Source organism: Alligator sinensis, unplaced genomic scaffold, assembly GCF_000455745.1.
Source record: "Alligator sinensis unplaced genomic scaffold, ASM45574v1 scaffold150_1, whole genome shotgun sequence".
Classification (NCBI taxonomy): domain Eukaryota; kingdom Metazoa; phylum Chordata; order Crocodylia; family Alligatoridae; genus Alligator; species Alligator sinensis.
In genome coordinates, this window is record NW_005841840.1 from 4,006,049 (window position 1) to 4,025,814 (window position 19,766).

General features: G+C 42.0%; 1 protein-coding gene across 6 annotated transcripts in view; it reads right to left on the reverse strand.

The window, feature by feature from the left end:
* The window catches only part of LARP1B (La ribonucleoprotein domain family member 1B), a 67,058-nt gene that overhangs the window by 13,249 nt on the left and 34,043 nt on the right, over positions 1-19,766 (reverse strand). For 5 of the 6 annotated variants that reach the window (XR_003094175.1, XM_025204595.1, XM_025204589.1 and 2 more), the window contains 5 exons: positions 12,433-12,605; positions 11,369-11,743; positions 7,524-7,647; positions 1,925-2,133; positions 1,365-1,471 (listed from right to left, as the gene is read on the reverse strand). Coding sequence is in view for 5 of the 6 variants with exons in the window: in XM_025204595.1 (XP_025060380.1) it covers positions 1,365-1,471; positions 1,925-2,133; positions 7,524-7,647; positions 11,369-11,743; positions 12,433-12,605 (988 nt within the window). In the remaining variant the exon portion in view is untranslated. The remainder of the gene's footprint in view (positions 1-1,364; positions 1,472-1,924; positions 2,134-7,523; positions 7,648-11,368; positions 11,744-12,432; positions 12,606-19,766) is intronic. The other variant, XM_025204602.1, reaches the window with a different exon arrangement.

The window sequence follows — 19,766 nt, forward strand, 5'->3', positions numbered from 1 at the left end:
CACCCCAGGAGGGCATGTGCTCCCCAGATCTGCATGGGGCAGGCCGCAGCTGGGGCTGTGCGGGGCTCTTCTCGGTGAGGGCTGGGCTCAGAGCAGGCATCAGCGGTGCTGGGAGGATGCTGCATCCACCCCAAATTTCACTGCCACCCTGCTCCCAGCACCACCACTGCCAGCCGCAGCCCTGCCTCCACGCCCTGCTTCCACCCACGCATCGGGAAGTTCCAGGACAGCGCTGGGAGCTGAGCTGCAGCAAAATTTGGGATGGATGCAGCATCCTTCCTGTGCTGTGTGCAGCATGAGCATTTATCGGCCAAATTATTGGCCCCATTGGGCCGATATCAATACAGCAAATTTTCTTTATATTGGTACCGATCTGATATCGGACCAATGTATCGGTGCACCTCTACAGCAAAATAATTGAATTTAATGAAGTAGATGAAATTATACCATGCAACATTCATTTTAATACTTATTTATCTTCATTATAACTTGCAGCTGATACAATCTCTCTGATTCAGCATGCGTAACATTTAGGTTGAACTACTGTAAACTTGGTTCCTTTGACTGAAAGTTTTATCAATTGTCACTCGAAAGAAAAACATCCTTTGCTAGGAAGTGAGACAAGTTTAACCCACTGTGTCTACCTGGATACTTTGCATAGGGTCAGATATCTATATCTGTCTAAATAGATATCTAGATATAAAAGTAACATTCGTTTGCAGTTTTTGAACCACCAAGAACAAGGCTTAAGACTCTGGGAGACAGGCTGAGTCCTGTTGTTAGAAAAAAAGCCACACACTGCATTGTAGTCAGTATTTCTAGACACTACAAGTCAGAAATTATATGCGATTATTAAATCACAATTTTTACTGCTTTCCAGAAAGGTTAATGGTCCTCAGACAAAACAAAACTGCACCTAGAAGTTCATATCAAAGCCTCTGGAACCATGTAAATTTCACTCAATTAATGACTTATTTCTCATGAACCGTGGACTGCTCAGTTCCCTACTCAAAAACACATTTTCCTTTTGTTTACCAGTACCAAAAAATACTCCCAAACACTTATATTTATATTTAAGTTGATATTTAAACAATTGTATACCCCAGTAAAACTAGTTTACTTCTATCATTTGACAATGTGTTGTATTCTCTTTTCTTTCCTCCTTGCTATTCTGAGTTCATTTATTTTCACTTTTTCTATTATAGCCCCTTTCCCTTTTCTTCCCATTTTCCTGCTGTCCTCTACTCTTCTGTCTCTTCAGTAGAAAATATATTTACAAATTCTTACACTTTTCACCATAATTTTTCTGCTGACTATGTACTGAAAGGTATCGCAGCAAATCATTCCATGACAAGGTTTATTACCTCACAGAGGATGTCCTTGTCCTGTGGTCTCTGGAATCCATTACCCAACCAACATGGCTTTCTAATGGAGGGTTTGTACTATGTCGTGTTTTCCTCTTCCTCAGAGTCTAAAAAAAAATAAATGAAATGCTACTACATATATTTCCTTGATATGAATACATTCATTTTACTGAAACTAAAAGTTCACAAAATACTTTCAGGAACACTGTTACCTTCAACCAACAAAAGTTCATAAAATTCTGTATATTTTACGTAGCATATTAAACGTCCTAGGAAATCATGGAGTAATAGCTTCAGAAGCCAAGAACCTGGTCTTAACTAACAAATTCATTATCTTTAGATATATTACTTTCCATTATGGATTTTTAACAACATTTACCAACCACAAGGATGCTATTTTTTGGACAAAAGAAAACATCCGTAAGACAATTTTTATACGTAGTAGTTAAGCCATTATTTCTTGTAAATAAAATAGTTAAATTAACTAAACAATGCTGTTGCATTGTATTAGGACATGGTTATTCAGGACAAAGCTTTATACACAAATTTTTTCTCTTGACCTTTACATCAATGGATTTTGCTTCTTTAACCACAGGATAGAATCTTGGCGTTTTGTTGGGATCTTGGAGCCGTGGGGTCTGAGGCGTTTTGGGTGTTCTGGCAGGATGAACCCTTGGAGACTCTGGGACCGCTGTTGGCAGTGAACGAGCCATTGCTGTTGGAGGTACTTCTACAACAAACAGTTTACAAGACAGTTGATCTGTTAAATCTGTAAACAGAAAAAATACTAAAATTATTAAGATGCACCTTGAACAGAAACAAGGGAGATCTTTAAAACTTATTTCTATTTTGCAAAATAACTACTAAGGATCAGGCACATTTTTCCTAAAAAAAAAATTATATTAACAAATGAGAAGAGGGAGATTTACTTATGAAGCCTATAGTTCTTGGTATCTTACTCCAAATGAATCTAATTTATCCACTTTCATTTATAAGAATCTCCTGTTCATCAAGACATGCATTTCGTGGTTGAAAAGTGATGCATGGAAAAGTGTAAAACTCCCAAATTTTACAGCACAAATAACTTCCCTTTGCCAAATTAACACCTCCTTGAAAATCTCTTGCACCTTAATCACTGTAAACTTTTGTCCACACAACTACCTCCACTTTATTCAAAATAGTTCAGCTAAACAAACAAAAACATTGCCAATTATTCCACCCCCCGTCCATTACTGCTTATGTAACATGCTGAAAGAATATGTATGCATATAGTTTTCCTTTTATTGAATTGAACAATATTTATTTCAAAGAGGTATCTAATAGGTAAAAGTTCTTCTAAGAGCCCCAGTAGGCGCCAATCTGCATTTTTAGGCATGTATGTATTGAGAAACCAGTCCAGTATTGTTTAAATTGCAACCACTAGATGGCAACATGATCATAGTTCTAAATCAGTGATTCTCAACCAGGGTGTCAAGGGATTCTTTAGGGTGCCACTCAATATTAGCACTGCTAAGCATGCATGGTTCACAAGATAAACCCAGAGATTTCAAATAAGGATCTATAGTGTCAAAAGGTTTTTGACCTGTTGCAACAGAAGAATTGCTCTATTATTTTTCCATAGTCAAAAAATGAGTGAAAGCCAAGAGCTGTCATTTTTCAAAGGGTGTCTTGAGTCTAAGAAGGGATGCCTCAAGCCTAAAAAGGTTGAAAACCATTGTTCTAAATAAAAGTAAAATTGTTAAAAATGCCTAAAGGCTGTATATCTTTTATTGAACCTATTGCATGGTTGAGATATCTGAGAGCTCATCTATGTCTATCCCAGGTGTGACCTGAGGAAGGGTACTGTGATACCGGAAAGCTCATCTGTGATAATCCCAACTATGAAGTTGGTCCAATAAGATATTGCCCACCAGAATTCTTGCCTCTCATTTATTTCCTGGATTAATAAGGCAACAACCTCACTTCCACTCACTGCCATACCTGTTGGGGGAAGATTAGAAAAGGAAAGACAGTGACCAAATTCAGATTAGTAACCAAAATCAAGGACAATAAGAAGTCATTCTACAGGTACATAGATAACAGGAGGAAAACCAGTGGAAACATGGAACCAATGTATCTGGACATCTGATCACCGAAACCAAGGAGAAACTGAATTCCTAAACGAGTACTTTGCATCTGTATTCCACCAGGCTAAGAGTGATAGCCTGTCGACTACAAATATGACACAGAACAGTCACAGTAGGGCTGATCACCTACTAACAGTCAATGTAAAGCTAGTAAGACTAGCTAGAGAGGCTAGATATCTATAAATCAGCAGGACCAGATTAACTCCATCTGAGAGTGCTGAACAAACTAGCCAAAGTCAATGCAGGACCGCTGGTGAACCTCTGTGAGAATTCATGATGCTCAGGAGAGGTCCCAGAAGACTGGAAGAGGACCAATGTTGTACCCATCTTCAAGAAGGGGAGGAAAGGGGACCCAGGAAACTACAGGCCAATCAGCCTGACCTCAATCCCAGGAAAAACCCTTGAACAATTTCTCAAGGAGTCCATATGTGATAAGCTAGTAGAAGACAAAATTCTGAACGACAACCAGCAGAGTTCTGTTGTGGGTTGGGTAAGTAACCTCATTTCCTTCTGTGACCAGGTTACTCATTACCTGGATAAGGGAGATGAGGTCGACATCATTTACTTGGACTTTAGGAAGGCCTTTGACTTGGTGTCCCATGAAGCTCTCAAGGTAAAAGGGACTATAGGCTCAACAATTCAACAGTCAGATGGGTGGGGAACTGGCTGCAGGGTCAGGCCCAGACAGTACTAATACAGACTAAAAGCCTGATTTACTTTAAATTGCATAACCTATTCAATCAACAGTCAATGCAATGTCAAGGCTCTTGAAAGCAGCGGTCTGGTACTGAAGTCAATTTGAGAAATATTTTCACAAGTTTCTAAGTCTAATTTTGTCCAGAGGCAGCTAGGGTACCTACAGACCTCTCTTAGGCCCCCTCTACATGTTACAGTTACTATGCAATTAACTGATTAATTGCACAATTGAGACCAGCTCAAAGTATCTATCAAGCCATAAAAAGGTCTAACCAGGTATAAAGCCAGACCTCGAAAATGTGTTCTAACTTCATAGCTGGTTGCTATCCAGCTTCAATTTGCATGTGTGACAGCATCTGCCTCTGTGGCAGGGACCTCCACCACCTGACAAGACTCACAACCCCAGCAGCTATGGACTTGGTGTCCTGGCAGTCACAGGGTGCTGCTGTGATTTTTCAGCCCAAAGGGTGCATGGGGCACCCCCACAGCTGGCAGACAGCAGCTGCTACAATCTCCCAGCTATGGAGGGTATTCCATGCACCCCCGGGACTGGGAGATCCCAGTGGGAGACTGCAGCAGTGTCCCAAGGCTGCCAAGACCCAGAGTCTGCAGATGCTGGGGCTGAGAATCGTCTCAACTGTGGAACTCCCAGACTCAGCTGCGTATGGTGCTATAAAGTTAGTACATATTTTTGAGGTCTAGCTTTATAGCTGGTTGGACCTTTTTATAGCACGATAGGTACTTTGTACAGGTAGCTGGTCCTAGTTAATTGCACAGTAACTTGATGACTCAAATTCATGCTAAGCTTGGGTCTACTCACAGAAGATAAAATACAGAATACTGATGCTAACTGCATAATGCAAGAGGATGTGAGTTCATGGCTAAGCCATCTGAGAAGGAAAAATGAAGCCTCTCTTCCAGCTTATCTTGCTATATTCAGGATGACTTCAGGCAGGCCCATAGTTGTCTGGTGCGTAACCATGTGAAATGTCTATCCTTGATTAATTAGTGTGGTAAATATTTCTTTTGCGAGTAACCTGTGTTTATATGTAGGAAGAGGTATTCTCCATGTGCAATAGATATCTCCTCCTGATTTAGTCCAAGGACATGCATTTTTTTCCTGGTTGTTAATCAGTTTCTTAATATGTTCTAAACTGGATAAGCTCTTGTCACTGAAGAAGGTAACTCATTCAAATTAGAAATTTCTGATAACCAGTAATAAGCAGGTTTTTCCTGTCAATTACTGCTTGGGACTCTGTTAATTTACACAACTACAAGAATGCTTTGAAGATGCTGAACTAAGGGTATAAAAAGGCAGTAAAACAGCAAACAGCGTGCATGCTTCAAGAGTGAGAAATCTCTGACACCAGCTGCTGATGTGCCCAACTTACTCAAGAACTTGAAGAGAAACAGACCGCCTCTTCATCATCTGTTTGGTGAGAAATCATCACCTTACAGATAATTACTGGACTTTGATTTGGTTTGGGCTCACTTGGAGTAAATAAAACCTTTCTGTCGCTCATCGAACAAGGCGTCATGTCAATCCCTGGGCTAGTCCAAAATTCTAGGTTTTTATTTGCTAACAAACTGTAATATGTAGAGGGAGTCCTTTCGGATCTCTCTTAGGCCTCCAACTACTGAAGCTTGCTTCTTACTGGAGCAGGGGGAGCTCAAGGTCAGGATCCCCCTGCACTCGCAATAAGGCGTGATGAGAACTAATGTGGTCCCACAATCACAATTCCTGGCATGCACATGTGACATGGCAGGAGGCGCGACTGTGAGCATTGCGCGTTAGATCCCATCATGTCTTTACCTGCACGTGTAAAGGAGCCCGTACACAGAAATCAAAGATTAAGAGAAACAGAGCTGTGGGACAAGATCTTGTCCAACACCTACACGGAAGCAGAACCAAATATAACTAAACCCATCCCCCTAAGTCAGAAAAACACTAAAAGTTAGGCTGATCATCTGTTCAAAGTGGATAAATACATACCAAAAATCTAAGTGTATATGTTGAAATATTTATTACTAGGCCCAACACACCTATTTCTCTGATTTTTACATTTTATAAAAGTTTCTGTATCAATTTCATGGAAAAATTAGTAGAACAAAGGACATTTTGTTAACACTATAGGACTCCTTTAAGGAACGTGTTAATTAACTAAAAATTAACAAACTGCTTTAAAACTGGCTATTGTGAACATAAGTATTTACTACACAAGATGCACCCTATTTAAAATACTGTATATGCCATGGGTGGGCAAAATACAGCCCATGGGCCATATTCAGCCCTGCCAACTGATCCTATCCTGCCACCACTGGGAGCCTAGGAGGGAGGGCTGTACCCCACAATGCTACACTGTGCCACAGCTGGGGCCAGGTTGGGCCACGCAGCATACAGACTCCTTCATGCCCGCCCCCCGCCCCCCCCCGGGCTTCCTGTTGACACTACAACCATGCAGTCCTGGCACCGCAGCTGCCAGCAGTCAAGCCCACACATGACATGGTGCAATGCAGTTTGCCAAGTAGCTATCCCTCCCATCCACCTGTCACAATAAGCTGCTGTGGTGCCATTAGTCTGTAGCAGCCATGGAGGGGCTCGGCTCGCAGAAGCAGCTCATCCTAGTGAGCAGATGGGACAGCTACTTGGCACACTACATTGCACCTCATCCCGTGCAAGCCCCACTGTCAGCAGCTGCAGTGCCAGGACTGGCAGTGCCAACAGGAAGCTGGGATAGGGCAGAGGAGCCTGCACTGAACAGCCCAGCCCGACCCTGGCTGTGGCAGAGTGGAGTGGTGTGGCGCATGGCGTAGCCCTCCCTCCTCAGGCTCCCAAAAGTGGCTGGTAGGCCAGATAGGATCAATTGGTGTCCTCCCTCCCTGCCCTCAACAGCTCACCAAAACTTCTTAAGTGGCCCTCTAGCCCAAATAATTGCCCAACCCTGGTATAAGCAATACCAGGAAAAATTTAAGTGCTGTATTGCCTGCATGCGATACAGATTTCAGATGAAAAGTCTTTGGATTCTAAACTATTTTGCTTAAGACATTTGGTCCCTAGAAAATAAATGCCTCGCTTCACGAACTACTACCTTGTTCACGTTATACTTTTCATGTCATACCAAAGACCTTCTTGTGGTGTGCAGTAACAATGAAACACCTGAACTTTGCTCATGGTTATCAAGACTGATCTACATACTTCGAAATAGACTTGTCAGTTTGTGTCTGCTCTTTCTGATGCAACGAACTATCCAGAATATCAACAATTCCCACTAGAGAGCAAATATGTTCTTCAGCATACGCACTTGCCTGAAATCATTAAGAAAGAATACATATATACCGTGCTGTGATCTTGGAGGCCCTGGAGGAACTTCCTGGTTTGGATCAATGACTGGTTCAGGTGCAAGACTGTCAAACTCTTCTTTACTAATGAGATTAAGCTTCTTAAAGTTTTCAACCTCTTGCTGAGTTTAAAGAAAAAAAATATATATGTAGTACCGTTGTCTGTTATGTTAGCCTCAGAAATGATACAAATTCATAAGCACAGAAGTATACCAACACAAAACATGAACCAGAATTCACTCAGAATTGAGCCTATGCAATTACAAGTTTTTCTCATTGCTTTTCAGGAGGAAAGAGGGATGCAAGGAGTCCTATATACAAGAGCCAACACAAGCAATGAAGTGTGTTAAATTGTGTAATTCATAACTAGAAAAGCAATTAAATCTATACCTGGGGAACAGACAGATTAAGTGACTTGCCCAAAATTATTCAAGAGGCCTAAGCTGCAAGGATGCCTTTCCTTTCCTCTGCGGTAAGGTACGCTCGAAAGAGTTTTGTCAGTGTTGGAATAAGGAGAGAAAAATGACCACTTTCTCTTTTAATACAAAAATAAAGCAAAGATTTTCAAGAAATGGTCTACATTCTTGAAGTAGGTAAGATGCCTTTAAAAAGGCCTGGTTTGTTGTTTTTTTTTCAGAGGACCGGTGTTAAAGCAACACTCCTTTAAGGCACCTCAGGTTAACAAATGACGGGGGGGCGGGAGGCGGTGGCGGCGTGTGGCACAGGATGGACCTCAGGACTTTCTGAAGTCCTAGCCATGGAAATAAGAATAATTAATTAAAGGACAGATTGGAAGAAAACATTTATCGTTCTTGTATTCTTTCAATTGTTCAATTCCAGTTTACTGTCGTTCTGTCTACAGACCCAACTCCTTTCTAATAATCCACCCACTGCTCTGAACCCCACTTTTTTCTTGCTCTCCCCTAATTATCTCAGAAGACACTTTCAAAGCTATGTGAAACATATTTCACAAACTATGTGTTGGAGAAATTATTCGCTTAAGCTCTCAACCTGGTAAGGGAACACCTGCGAATACTCCTGACTCCAACGGGGCTCGTTTCCCAGTTGAGACTCAAATAAGCAGGAGACAAGGGTGTGGTCTTTTCAGTTTATTCGGCTGAAGGTTCCCCGACCTTAGAAAGGCAGAGGGGCCCCAGTTGCACTTTTATACATGTATTTATATTTTCTGGTTACATGAGATTTTTGCATGCGCAAAACTTTAGCGGAAAATTACTAGTATTGCATAACTTTTTTTTAACCTGTGATCGTAAACTCCAATCACAATACAATTTTAAACAATTTACTAAATAAGGCACAGGTCTGCTGTTAAGCTTGTCTATCATGCTTAGTTACTATGGGGGAAGTTGTGGGCACCTGAAAGTGCAGGCTGTGCTTCTTGTGTTGCTAGAGAAGGAAACCCCCTTCTCTGCGCACATTTTCTAACAGCTTTCTCCTCTTTTCTCTCTATTTATCCATTTCCTTTTCTCTCCCCCTTCCATATTAAAAAACCCACAATTTGAAATAACCCTTGAAATGCTTACAACAGAGACATGGGTCATTTTAGATATATTCCAAAATATGGAACCCAGACTGAGCATCAACAGGCTACTTTCAGTTCCACAGACCTGTATGCATCAACAGTTAAAGCTGTCTCTAAGCAAAAATGAAGTTGTGGATATTAAAACTGGAATTTTACTTGTTCAATCTTTTATACTCACAAGCTATTTATATTTAAAGAAACATAAAACATTCACAATGCAACTATTTTCAAGCAAAATCTTCACTTTTATAACTAACTAACTCCTTTTTTGCAGAGAAGATAATTCTACTCATCTTCCCCACAAAATAACAAAACTGTAGGCAAGCTCTGTACAGCACAAGAAAGCACTTGAAAAAAAATCTAATTGCCTACTTTAGAAAGAACTTAAGCACTACCCAAGCAATTCATATAAAACAAAAGTTGAAACCAGATATTGCTTCACTGGTTTAGGTCAGTTTGTGGTTGAAAGGATATTTTTATCTTGAATTTATCTAGCAACCTCTGCTATTCTGTATCTATAATAGGAAGCCTGACAGATGATATGCAGTTCCACTTTTAAGTACTTATGTCATAATCACAAGTTAACATTAAAAAAATTGCAACACCTTTATGTACACTGGGGTCACCAACCCAAAAATTTTCTTCTCTTTACTGAGAGTGTGCAAATGTTTTACTGACATCCATTATGCATAACGTAAGTGTAACCATTCTCCCAAGCCCTGGATGGCAATAGCAAGGGCTGAGTTCAAATGTAGGGGTTTAATAATAACTATATCTGGCTTGGGCCCCCACCCAGAAACCTGGGAATTTTAACTGGGTGTTCCAAAGTGAACACATTTCCCCACATATAATCAACACTCTACTGAAACAGGATTTACTGGAGGGGGAGGAATAAATAGAACCTTAGAGAAAACCTTAATTATTAAACTTTAAGCAAATCCAAACATTTTATGGTCTCAGTCACTAGCAAACCAGCCCAGGGGAGCTACAAGTCCATGGTGAAAGGAGACTCACCCAGAGCTGTTCTCTAGGAGCAATCCCACCTACACAGCCAGAAGAGAATCCCAAACAAGACCTAGGCCTACAAACAGTAATAGAGGCACAAGTAACCCTCAAACCTCCCAACTTGCATATTAAGGAAAGTATGCAAAGCAGGATTACAGTCACCATAGCAGAGCATAACCAAAGCTGAATCTACAGAATACAAGCAGGGTTGTATCAAGGAAGTGCAAACTACAAAGGATACACACAACTAAGAACTCCAACTAAGAATTATTTTAACCATCCTCAGAATCCTTCTATTTGTGACTGTACATTGAAACATCAACACTGTCATGAAGTAGTATTGGCAGTACAGTACAACCTCATAAATCCGGCATGCTCAGGATTGAGCACCTGCCAGAAATTTGAAAATTCCAGATTTCTAAAACTGAAGCAGCAGCCGCATGTGGAGCAGCACCGTGGGCTGGTGGATGGCGGCAGCAGCCGCTGTGTCCAAGCTTTCCCCTTCACTGTTCCAGAACTGGCCGCTGCCTCCCCCACTGCTGCTCCAGGACCGGCTGCCACTACTCCCCAATGTGCCGGATTTTTCAGAATTCCAAATTTTTGATATCCAGATTCATGAAGTTATACTGTAGTAATTTCTCGCTCCTAACTCCATAGCTCCTTCCCAGCCACCCCTCTCCTTCCTGTCTGGTGCCTTAGACTGTGTGGGGCTGTGCAACTGTGCCTACATTTAAGACAAGCAGCCATTACACGCAAAACAGGTAAATGAAGCCGCAACACATTGCTAGGAGGTGCAGAAGGGGGCCTCGGGGTCTCCCATGTGTTACAAGGTCATTAGAGCTCCCTGCAGGGTGCTGTGCTCCTGCTCAGACACAAGGTAATGTTGCCCTGCTCTGTCTGTCCCTCCACACTTCTTGCATCCAGCCTCATTCTGATGACAGATCTTCAATCAAGCCCATGTTTTCCTAGCTGTTTTGTTTTGTTGGGGTTTTTGGATTTTTTATTTGGATAACCCTTCTTCCCACCCCATCCGCTTTTTTTTTTTTTTTTTTTTTAAACAGACTGTCTGTAAATTTACAAACAATTGGCAACCCTGACAAACACTGTCAATTCTTACCCCTCACCCCCAATTACTTTAATAGCGTAAATGGCAGGTGAGCAACACTGATCACCTCTTTTGATTCCTTTTGCCTCTAGACTGATACAGCTACAACCTGGATAGTTGACACATGCTAGGTGATCAATATTCATTTTAGGTTATTTAACTTTTTAAAACGCAACTAAAAAAAAAAAATTACCTTCATAGCTGCTGAATCGATCTCACCTTGCTCCATCCACAAATCCTGTTCATAATAGTATAAACCATCATTAATGACTTTAGCAAGTTCTGATGTAATTTTTGCACGAGACACATGATTACCAGTACGATCTCCACCAGGATGTTTTCTCATGTAAGGAGGTGTCTGTGTTACAATCAAAATCTTGTTTACATCTTGGTCATCAATTTCATAATCCGAATCGCTGTCTGACCAATCTGTAAACTTATTTTTGCGACCTTCTATTTGTTCCATCTCTTCATCAAATAAAAAGTCAAGCTCTTCTTGCTCTTGTTCCTCTCGAGGTGGGGGCTGCTTTTGCTGATTTGTTGTTTGATCAAGTGGAGGTGCAGATTCCTGCATGAGGAAAGAAAGTGTTTGACCTTTCCATTGAGAAACAAATATACCTTACTACTTCAATACTTCTTTTAAATGAGAAGTTTAACTAAACAAAGAGAACAGTGCAATCATGAGCGACACTTTCCAAGCATGAATAACTTAGTTACCTAACCTCCATCTACTTTCAAAGATTCTTAAGCTTATTAAAAAAAAGGGAAAGCCACAGCGCTAAAGGTAATAGAAAATCCTGACACTATCTTTTAAGACTAAATTCTCTCACACCACAGGGCAAAATATTTCTCAGTGAGTACCCATTCATCTTCCACTGCACCAATTTGGGCTATTTGGCCCATTTCCAAAATGAGTAGCAGTTTGGCCTTTTTAAATATTTTTAAAATAAAAAGAGAGTCACATATAAGTTTCTAAATTTCAAGTAGTGTTTATATTAAATACATCATACAATCGAGTGCAACAGTCATTAGAATATGAAAAACTCTTCTTTTAATATCATCATGACCAGCTTTATGATCTAAGTTTTGTTTAGTCAGTTCATAGAAACTACAGTTATCTTCAACTGCCTTAGTAGTGTTCATATCAAGGTATCTACACACTCATTCCATAAACAGCAATGTACTATTTGAAGTCCAAAAAATATGCCCAAAATGAAATACATTTTTTAACACATTCATCAAGATAACTTATGCTACCTTTAATTTAACTGTTGATGGATGATGTCTCTTTTTTACTTCTATCCAAGGTTCAGAGTCCAGATCTGGCAGACTTGTAGACAATCCTTTAGACATTGTTTGAAGGTTACTGGTTTCACTACTTGTCTTTGGACTTATTGGACTTCCCATTCTGGGAGAGCTTGGTGCAGACTCTGAAATTAGTTTTAACAAGAAATAATTTATGTTCCATTCTGGTTGCATTAGTTTTTCCTTTCATTGTTGCTAGAAGTCTCTCTTGCAAGCATTAAATTATACTGATCAGAAAAGAAGAATTAGAAAAGAATCAGAAAAGTAAAGTTCCATAACGAGCAGTCAAAGCAATATTTTAAAGGCATACATTTCTGAAAGCTTTAGGGGGAAAAAAGTTATCCACAGGCACAGTATAATTAGGGACATATTTTCCCATACCAACTTCCAACTTCATTGTTAAATGACTAAATCAACTCTTACTCTATCCTTACCCCAATATCCCTAATAAGAATAGTAATCATTCACAGTTGCAATGGTAAGGGTTTTAGCATACAAGACCATCTCTCTATTAGAAAAGTGAATGCAATTCCCATATAATTAAAATCACCAAATAATATTTCTGTTATTACCAAACTAAGCCAGTTTTCACCAGAAAAAACTTTATTCCATTACCAGTACCTTAAGACAATTATGTCATATATCACCATACAATGCAAAAGAGGGTAGCATTCCATTTGGATCCCATAGTTTCTTTCAAGAAATGCCTATAACTAGCGGTCCACGCAATTTCGAGGAAGCCAGCCAATTTCGCAGGGAAATCGCGTGGCCGGCCACCATTTTTGTAGGCTGATCGCACCATGGCACCCCCACACCTCTGATGGGTGGGGCCACCGGGGCCCTTGGCCATCACCACTGATTAGTTGCAAGGGCCGTCTGTCATATGGTCCTACCCCCGCACCACTGATCGACTGAAGGCTGTCCGTTATGCGGCTCTGCCCCTTGCCACCAATTGGTGGAGAGTCAAGGCCACATGACAGGCAACCCTCTCTTCCAATCAGCTGTGAGGAGTGAGGGCAACAGCCATCTTGGGCTCCCCTCCGTGCCGGCAACCCCCCTCACCTGTCATGGGCTACACGACAGGGCTGCAGTGCCACGGGGATTGCTGGTTCCCTCTGCAGAGTCAGCATTTTATTACCAGTAAGTTTTTCTTCTTTTTTATATATTATTTATTTATTTGTGGATTTCACCAACTGCTATGTCAATTTCACAGGCAATGCCGTATTTCAAGATTTCCATAAAATGGCAATTTTGGTAGGTCCCTACCTATAACTTGACAATTGCTATGGTTGTTAACAGAAACTACTTCCATTTTACTGCTTACTTATGCTCACATACCATAAACATTACCTATCAATTTCCTTCAAGTCAAGGTGTTGTTCCCTCATAAATTACATTTTAAAAGAGATGCTATTCCCTGGCTTTTTGCCATAGTCTAGGTCTTTCTTTTGCTCAGAGATTACTGCATTTATATGGCTGATCTCTAGAAACTGAAGGATTTGGGATGCAGACTAGAAGGTGGTTGAGGATGACCTACTTTCTGAAATTCTATAAAAATGAATTCAAACCTTCTGAGTTCAAATACTGTTTGTTACTTATGCTTGTAACAAAGCACCACCCACTGAAGATTTTGCTAGTACAGTTCAATTAATCTAGACTGCATCATTCCATTAAATGCATCTTCAATGTTGCCATGGTAACATATTTCATTTTACTCTTTCAAATTAAACTTGACAGATGGGCAGAATCTGCCATGCATATATACATATACAAACACATCCATACACACACATACATATATACACAACAAGAAAATATGGATAGGTAGGATGGGGAAACGGTTGTGCTGTATAGGTCTCTGGCCCTCTAGAAAAACAACCCCAATAACCAAAGTACCAATTCTGAATTGGGAAAGTAAGGAGTCAAAGATGTGATATACAAGAAAAGTTGCTTTAATGAGTCACTAGGTCACCGGGAATAAATAGATTTAATAGATTTCATAGACATTAGGGCTGGAAGGGACCTCGGAAGATCATCGAGTCCAGCCCCCTGCCCAAAGGGCAGGAAGTCAGCCGGGTTCATAGGATCCCAGCAAGATGAGCATCCAGTTTGCTCTTGAAGGTGTTCAATGCAGGCGCTTGAACCACCTCCGGTGGCAGGCTGTTCCAGACCTTGGGGGCTCGGACAGTAAAGAAATTCTTCCTTATGTCCAGCCTGAAACGGTCTTGTAGTAGTTTATGACCATTCGACCTAGTCGTCATCCCTTGGGGCGCTCTGGTGAACAAACGTTCCCCCAGATACTGGTGGTCACCCCTGATAAACTTATAGGTGGCCACCAGATCACCCCTGAGCCTGCGCTTTTCCAGGCTAAAGAGCCCCAGGGCTCTCAGCCTGTCATCGTAGGGTCTGCTTCCCTGACCTCTGATCATGTGGCTCTTCTCTGGACTCTCTCAAGCTTCTCCACATCCTTTTTGAATTGTGGAGCCCAAAACTGGACGCAGTACTCCAGCTGCGGCCTCACTAAGGCCGAGTACAAGGGGAGAATGATGTCCCGGGATTTGCTTGAGAAGCATCTATGGATGCAAGCCAGCGTTTTGGTCGCTTTACTAGCAGCAGCAGCATCACACTGCGGGCTTGTGGTCAATGATGACCCCCAAGTCTCTTTCTTGCATAGTGTTGGCCAACATAGCACTGCCGAGCCTATAAGGATGCTGCGGGTTTTTCTTCCCAAGGTGGAGAACCTTGCATTTATCGGCGTTGAACACCATCAGATTCTCGTCCGCCCACTTGCTGAGCCTGTCCAGGTCAGCCTGGATCACCTGCCTGTCTTCTGGTGTGGATGCTTTGCCCCAAAGTTTGGTGTCATCAGCGAACTTGGCCAGTCCACTTCTGACTCCAGTGTCCACATCATTAATGAAGATGTTGGACAGTATGGGTCCAAGGACAGAGCCTTGGGGGACCCCACTGGTCACAGGACACCACGATGAATGACTTCCATCAATTACTACCCTCTGGGTCCGACCCCGGAGGGTAGTAAATAGGATTTGCAGCATGCTAGAACACAGTTATCAAGGGTTCCGAGTAGCACTTCTGTAACCTAGGATTCTGGAGCAAAGGAGGACTTATTCCAGGATGATCATGACTATCTTCAAACTAAGGCAAAGAACTCCTAATCATTCATGCAAATATGATTTTGATTATATGATAAGCTTAACATATAACTATTTAAAAACAAGATTCAAAGCTATCTAGATAGCAAGGGAAAGAAAAGCAGTTATTTGGCTATTGAGTAACTAGTGTTCTTTTTTTTATGAATTGTTCGTAAACCCATTCTCACTGTGGGCAAATCTCGCACCCTTTTTGGCCCAGCAATACTCATAGGCTCTAGCTCTACCTGTCTCTGCCCAATGCTAAGTCACAGAATTCCAAACTGCTTTCAACTCCAAGGAATAAGAGAAGTCAGGTAAGGTTTGAATGTGTAAGTAACAATGCATCTCAAAATTCGGGTACTGATAAATGTTTGTACACACACATACTCTCATTGGAGGCAACTACAATACAACAAACACCCACATACCTTCAGGTGTGTGTACAAACCTTGCTCCCTAAGCAAAGAGTGCCTATAGAATATTCTTAGTAAGCATGGTGTTTGCCCTGGAGGCTTCTGCAATTGCATAGTACTCGGTAAATGTGTGTCAGGCTCCAGGTAGCTGCCAATGTTATGGAAACATTGTGAAGGGAGGCCATGGAAGTGGCCTTGGCTTTGGTGAATATGCCCTAATTTACAGATGGCATTTACACCTTTTCCCAGCCTTATACACAATTAGGTAAGTCTCTGGGCTGAGATCACTGTACTTTTGTTTTCCTCTACTAAGGAGACAAACAGCCTTGAAGAATTCAGGAAGGGATGGGTTCAGTGAAGGTAATAAGGTCTTCTGACCTTGAGAATGAAGTAAAACCTCTGCTTGGGATGAATGAGGGTTTTTTTTGTTGGGTTTTTTGTTTGTTTTTTGAGGGGGGGCAGGGGTGTAAATTAACTTAATGTGGCAGATTAAAATCTGTAATCACTTTGGCAATGAACTTCTCCAGGACACCTTAGGATAGGAAGTCAGGCACAGGGATCCACCATAATAGCTTCAACCATTCTTGCCAAAGTAACTGTCACCAAAAAGGCTACTTTTATGGACAAGTGCTGAAGAAAGTATGTTGTAACTGGCTCAAACAATGCTTTCATTAACATGAACACTAGATTCAAATTCTGTTGTGGAACAGGATCTCTGATATGCAAAAATACTTTAAACAAGTTCTTAAGGAATCCAAGGGCTTCTGGGTGGGGTAGCATGCACTGATTCTTCACTGATAGATGAAATGCTGAGACACTGACGCACATTAGCGGAGCTGCCGGCTAGACTGGCAGGCTTTAGCACTAACCTGCTCTAATTCTGCAAGAACATGAATAGGTCACTGAAGACTGTATGCACACCCATGCTTTCTAGCTGGCTTGAACATGTACTGGGTAGACCAGAATACTCATGCCAGAAAGCTGTCAGCTGCTAGGAGCTTCTTCTGTGCAAAGGCTGGAATTTTTGTTTGTAAGAGAGAAAATAGACTCCCAGAGATCTAAATGTGACTGGAGTTTTTAAGAGCGCAGTCGCACCTGTCCTAGAACTAAGTCTTCCACAGTCACTTGCACCATCTTGAGGATGCCAAAACTTTGGAGCAAAGAGTCATGGCATGTAACAAGCTATTTATCTGGAGGCAGTGTTCACTGCTAGGTGGAGAAGAGTTTTTGATGTGAGCCTAAGGTTTCTTCTGTCATGGATAAAGTAGCAGGCAAAATCAGGACATGCTCACAGATCCAGAATTGGTAGTTTGTGATCCTATATTGTAGACTCATGGATGAAAAGGACATCTTAAGTAGTCCTTTTCATCTCTAAACTAGTTCAGCTATTCATTGACAACTGTTACTGCCAGTAAGCAGAGACAGAGAGAAATGCATGTATTCCACCACCTGTTGGCTTGTGGTAGGTGGAAGGCACAATGCTGGAGCTTGCCACACTTTTCTTACAGGATCTTTACGACCTCCTTGACTTGGAAAGCCAGTCTGGAAGGACCCTCCTGTCATAAACGGCCCACAAAAATAAAGTGACTCAGAGTTCTCTAACAAGTTGTTAGAAATCTGGGTGATTTGACTTGGTAAGCTCTGAAAACTTCCATTGCCCTCTTCAGGTTGCAGAATAGAGTATAGAGTACACTACATAGCACGCAGTATCATGTGGAAAATCTCAATCCACGGTTAGAAGATAAACTAAGGGATTTATCCAAAGAAGAGTCTTAGCTTCACCTCAGCATAACAGATCCTAGGTTTGAAGGACCAATGCATCAAAAATGAACTAGGAATGCGGGTCTCAAATACACAAGAGAGGTACCTCATGTTTGTCAAGCTGTCTCACTGTAGTACAGAACTGAAATCCCAAAGCAAGTTAGACAAGGTTCTTTTGGTAAATCTGATATCTTTTATTAGACCAACCCAAATAGTTGGAAAAATTCTTCTTTGTAAGCTCTTGAGTATAAATACCCTTCTTCAGGCAGAGGAAGCATCTGCAGTTGGTGTGTGCTCCTCCTGGATGGAATGAATAGTAAAGAAGCCAGAGGCTAGTATGCATGCAAGACAGGCAGCCAGTGAAGATGTAAACTGAGGAGCCAGTAGAACCTTGTCTGCCTATGTCCCTAGACCAACATGGCTATAACCTATATCCCTGTAACAGAACAAGTTAGAACAGTTGAGGAACCCATACCAGCAGGAGTCTTTTGTGAACTCTGACCTTGCAAAGAATAAGAGCTAGGTTAGAGATAAAGGGTGATGGTGTCAGTATTACAGCACCTTGTGGGATTGTTCAAAATAAAAGGGGTGCAAAAGTACCAACTCACAGACACTAAGCTATACACTCAAAGGCCACATCCGGACTAGCACGACCATGCTGTACGTGGTGTTGCAGACATGTCTACAGCACCACATACCGCACATTCAGGTGTTTTCTGTGCTGCATGATAGCAGCGTGGCGGGGAGATTTTGACTCTGGGAGATCCTGGGGTCAAATAAACCTGTGCAAAAAAAAAAAAAAAGAAAAGAAAAGGGGAGTGGCGCACACAGGGGCAGCACGTGCTGAAACCAGAGCCTGGCCAGCAGGAGCTGGCCCACCCAGAGCCATGCTACGGCTGCTGTCCAGACTTTGCGTGGCAAAATCATGACTGCTGCAGCCCTGGGAGGCCCCCAAGACCCCAGGTAAGCAGTCCACTGCTGGCCCCAGCCTCCCCTATCCCACCTGGGGTAACCTGCCACGCGCCAGAAGGCACACAGCATAGGCATACTCCGGAAACAAGTAGCAGCAGCACAAGGTGTGCTGCTCCTTCTTATCCCTGGGAAAACAATGTCCACGCTTGTGTGGACACAGCCAGAGAGCCTAAGATTTTTTTTTTTTTTTCCCCACAGCAGCAAAGAAACGTAGTAAGGAAAACAGAAATTTAATACAAATGGAGAAATATTCTGGGGTAACTCTTAAATGTAACCAGGAATTTTAACACCCCACTGCCTCAAACTAGTAGCTGGTAGGAAATAAGGACCAGGAAGTACATGTTTTCTTACACACACACATACATACATCCCCTCCATCCCCTACCATCAGTATAGGGCAGGAAGATACGTGGAACTAGAACAGGAGCTGGCAATTATTTTGGGTGGAGGACTGCTTAAGTTTTGATGAGCTGTGAAGGGCCAGAAGGGTAGCCCAACCCCTAGACGGGTGCCCTACCCCTGGTCACCATCTTGGGACTGGAAGTCCTGCCCCCTAACCTTTGGCCTTTGCCACCAGAAGTTCCTCTCCTTGCCCTCAGAAGTACTCTTTTTTTTTTTTTTTTGGGGGGGGGGTGGGGGGAAGAGAAGGTGCCATCTTGGAAAGGGAAAAAACATACAAATCATATACTAAAAATCAAGCATCTACTAAAACCCACTTTAAATTTTATTTTAAAAAATATTGTTGTCCTGATTTACATGCGCTTCCATAGTGTAGAGAGAGGTGATTGCATAATAGCTCAAAAATAAAGTCTTACTCTTGCATATTGTGTGTGGGGTGTGAGTGCGCGAGTGTGTGGGGTTTGTGGGGGGTTGCTGGCATGTATGGGGGCGTGACTACGTATGTGGACAGGGTGTGGTGGTGTGCGAGGGGGTGTGCCCCCCCGCCACCCCTCCCCCTTGGTACATAGCCCTTGCCACTGGCAGCAGCAGC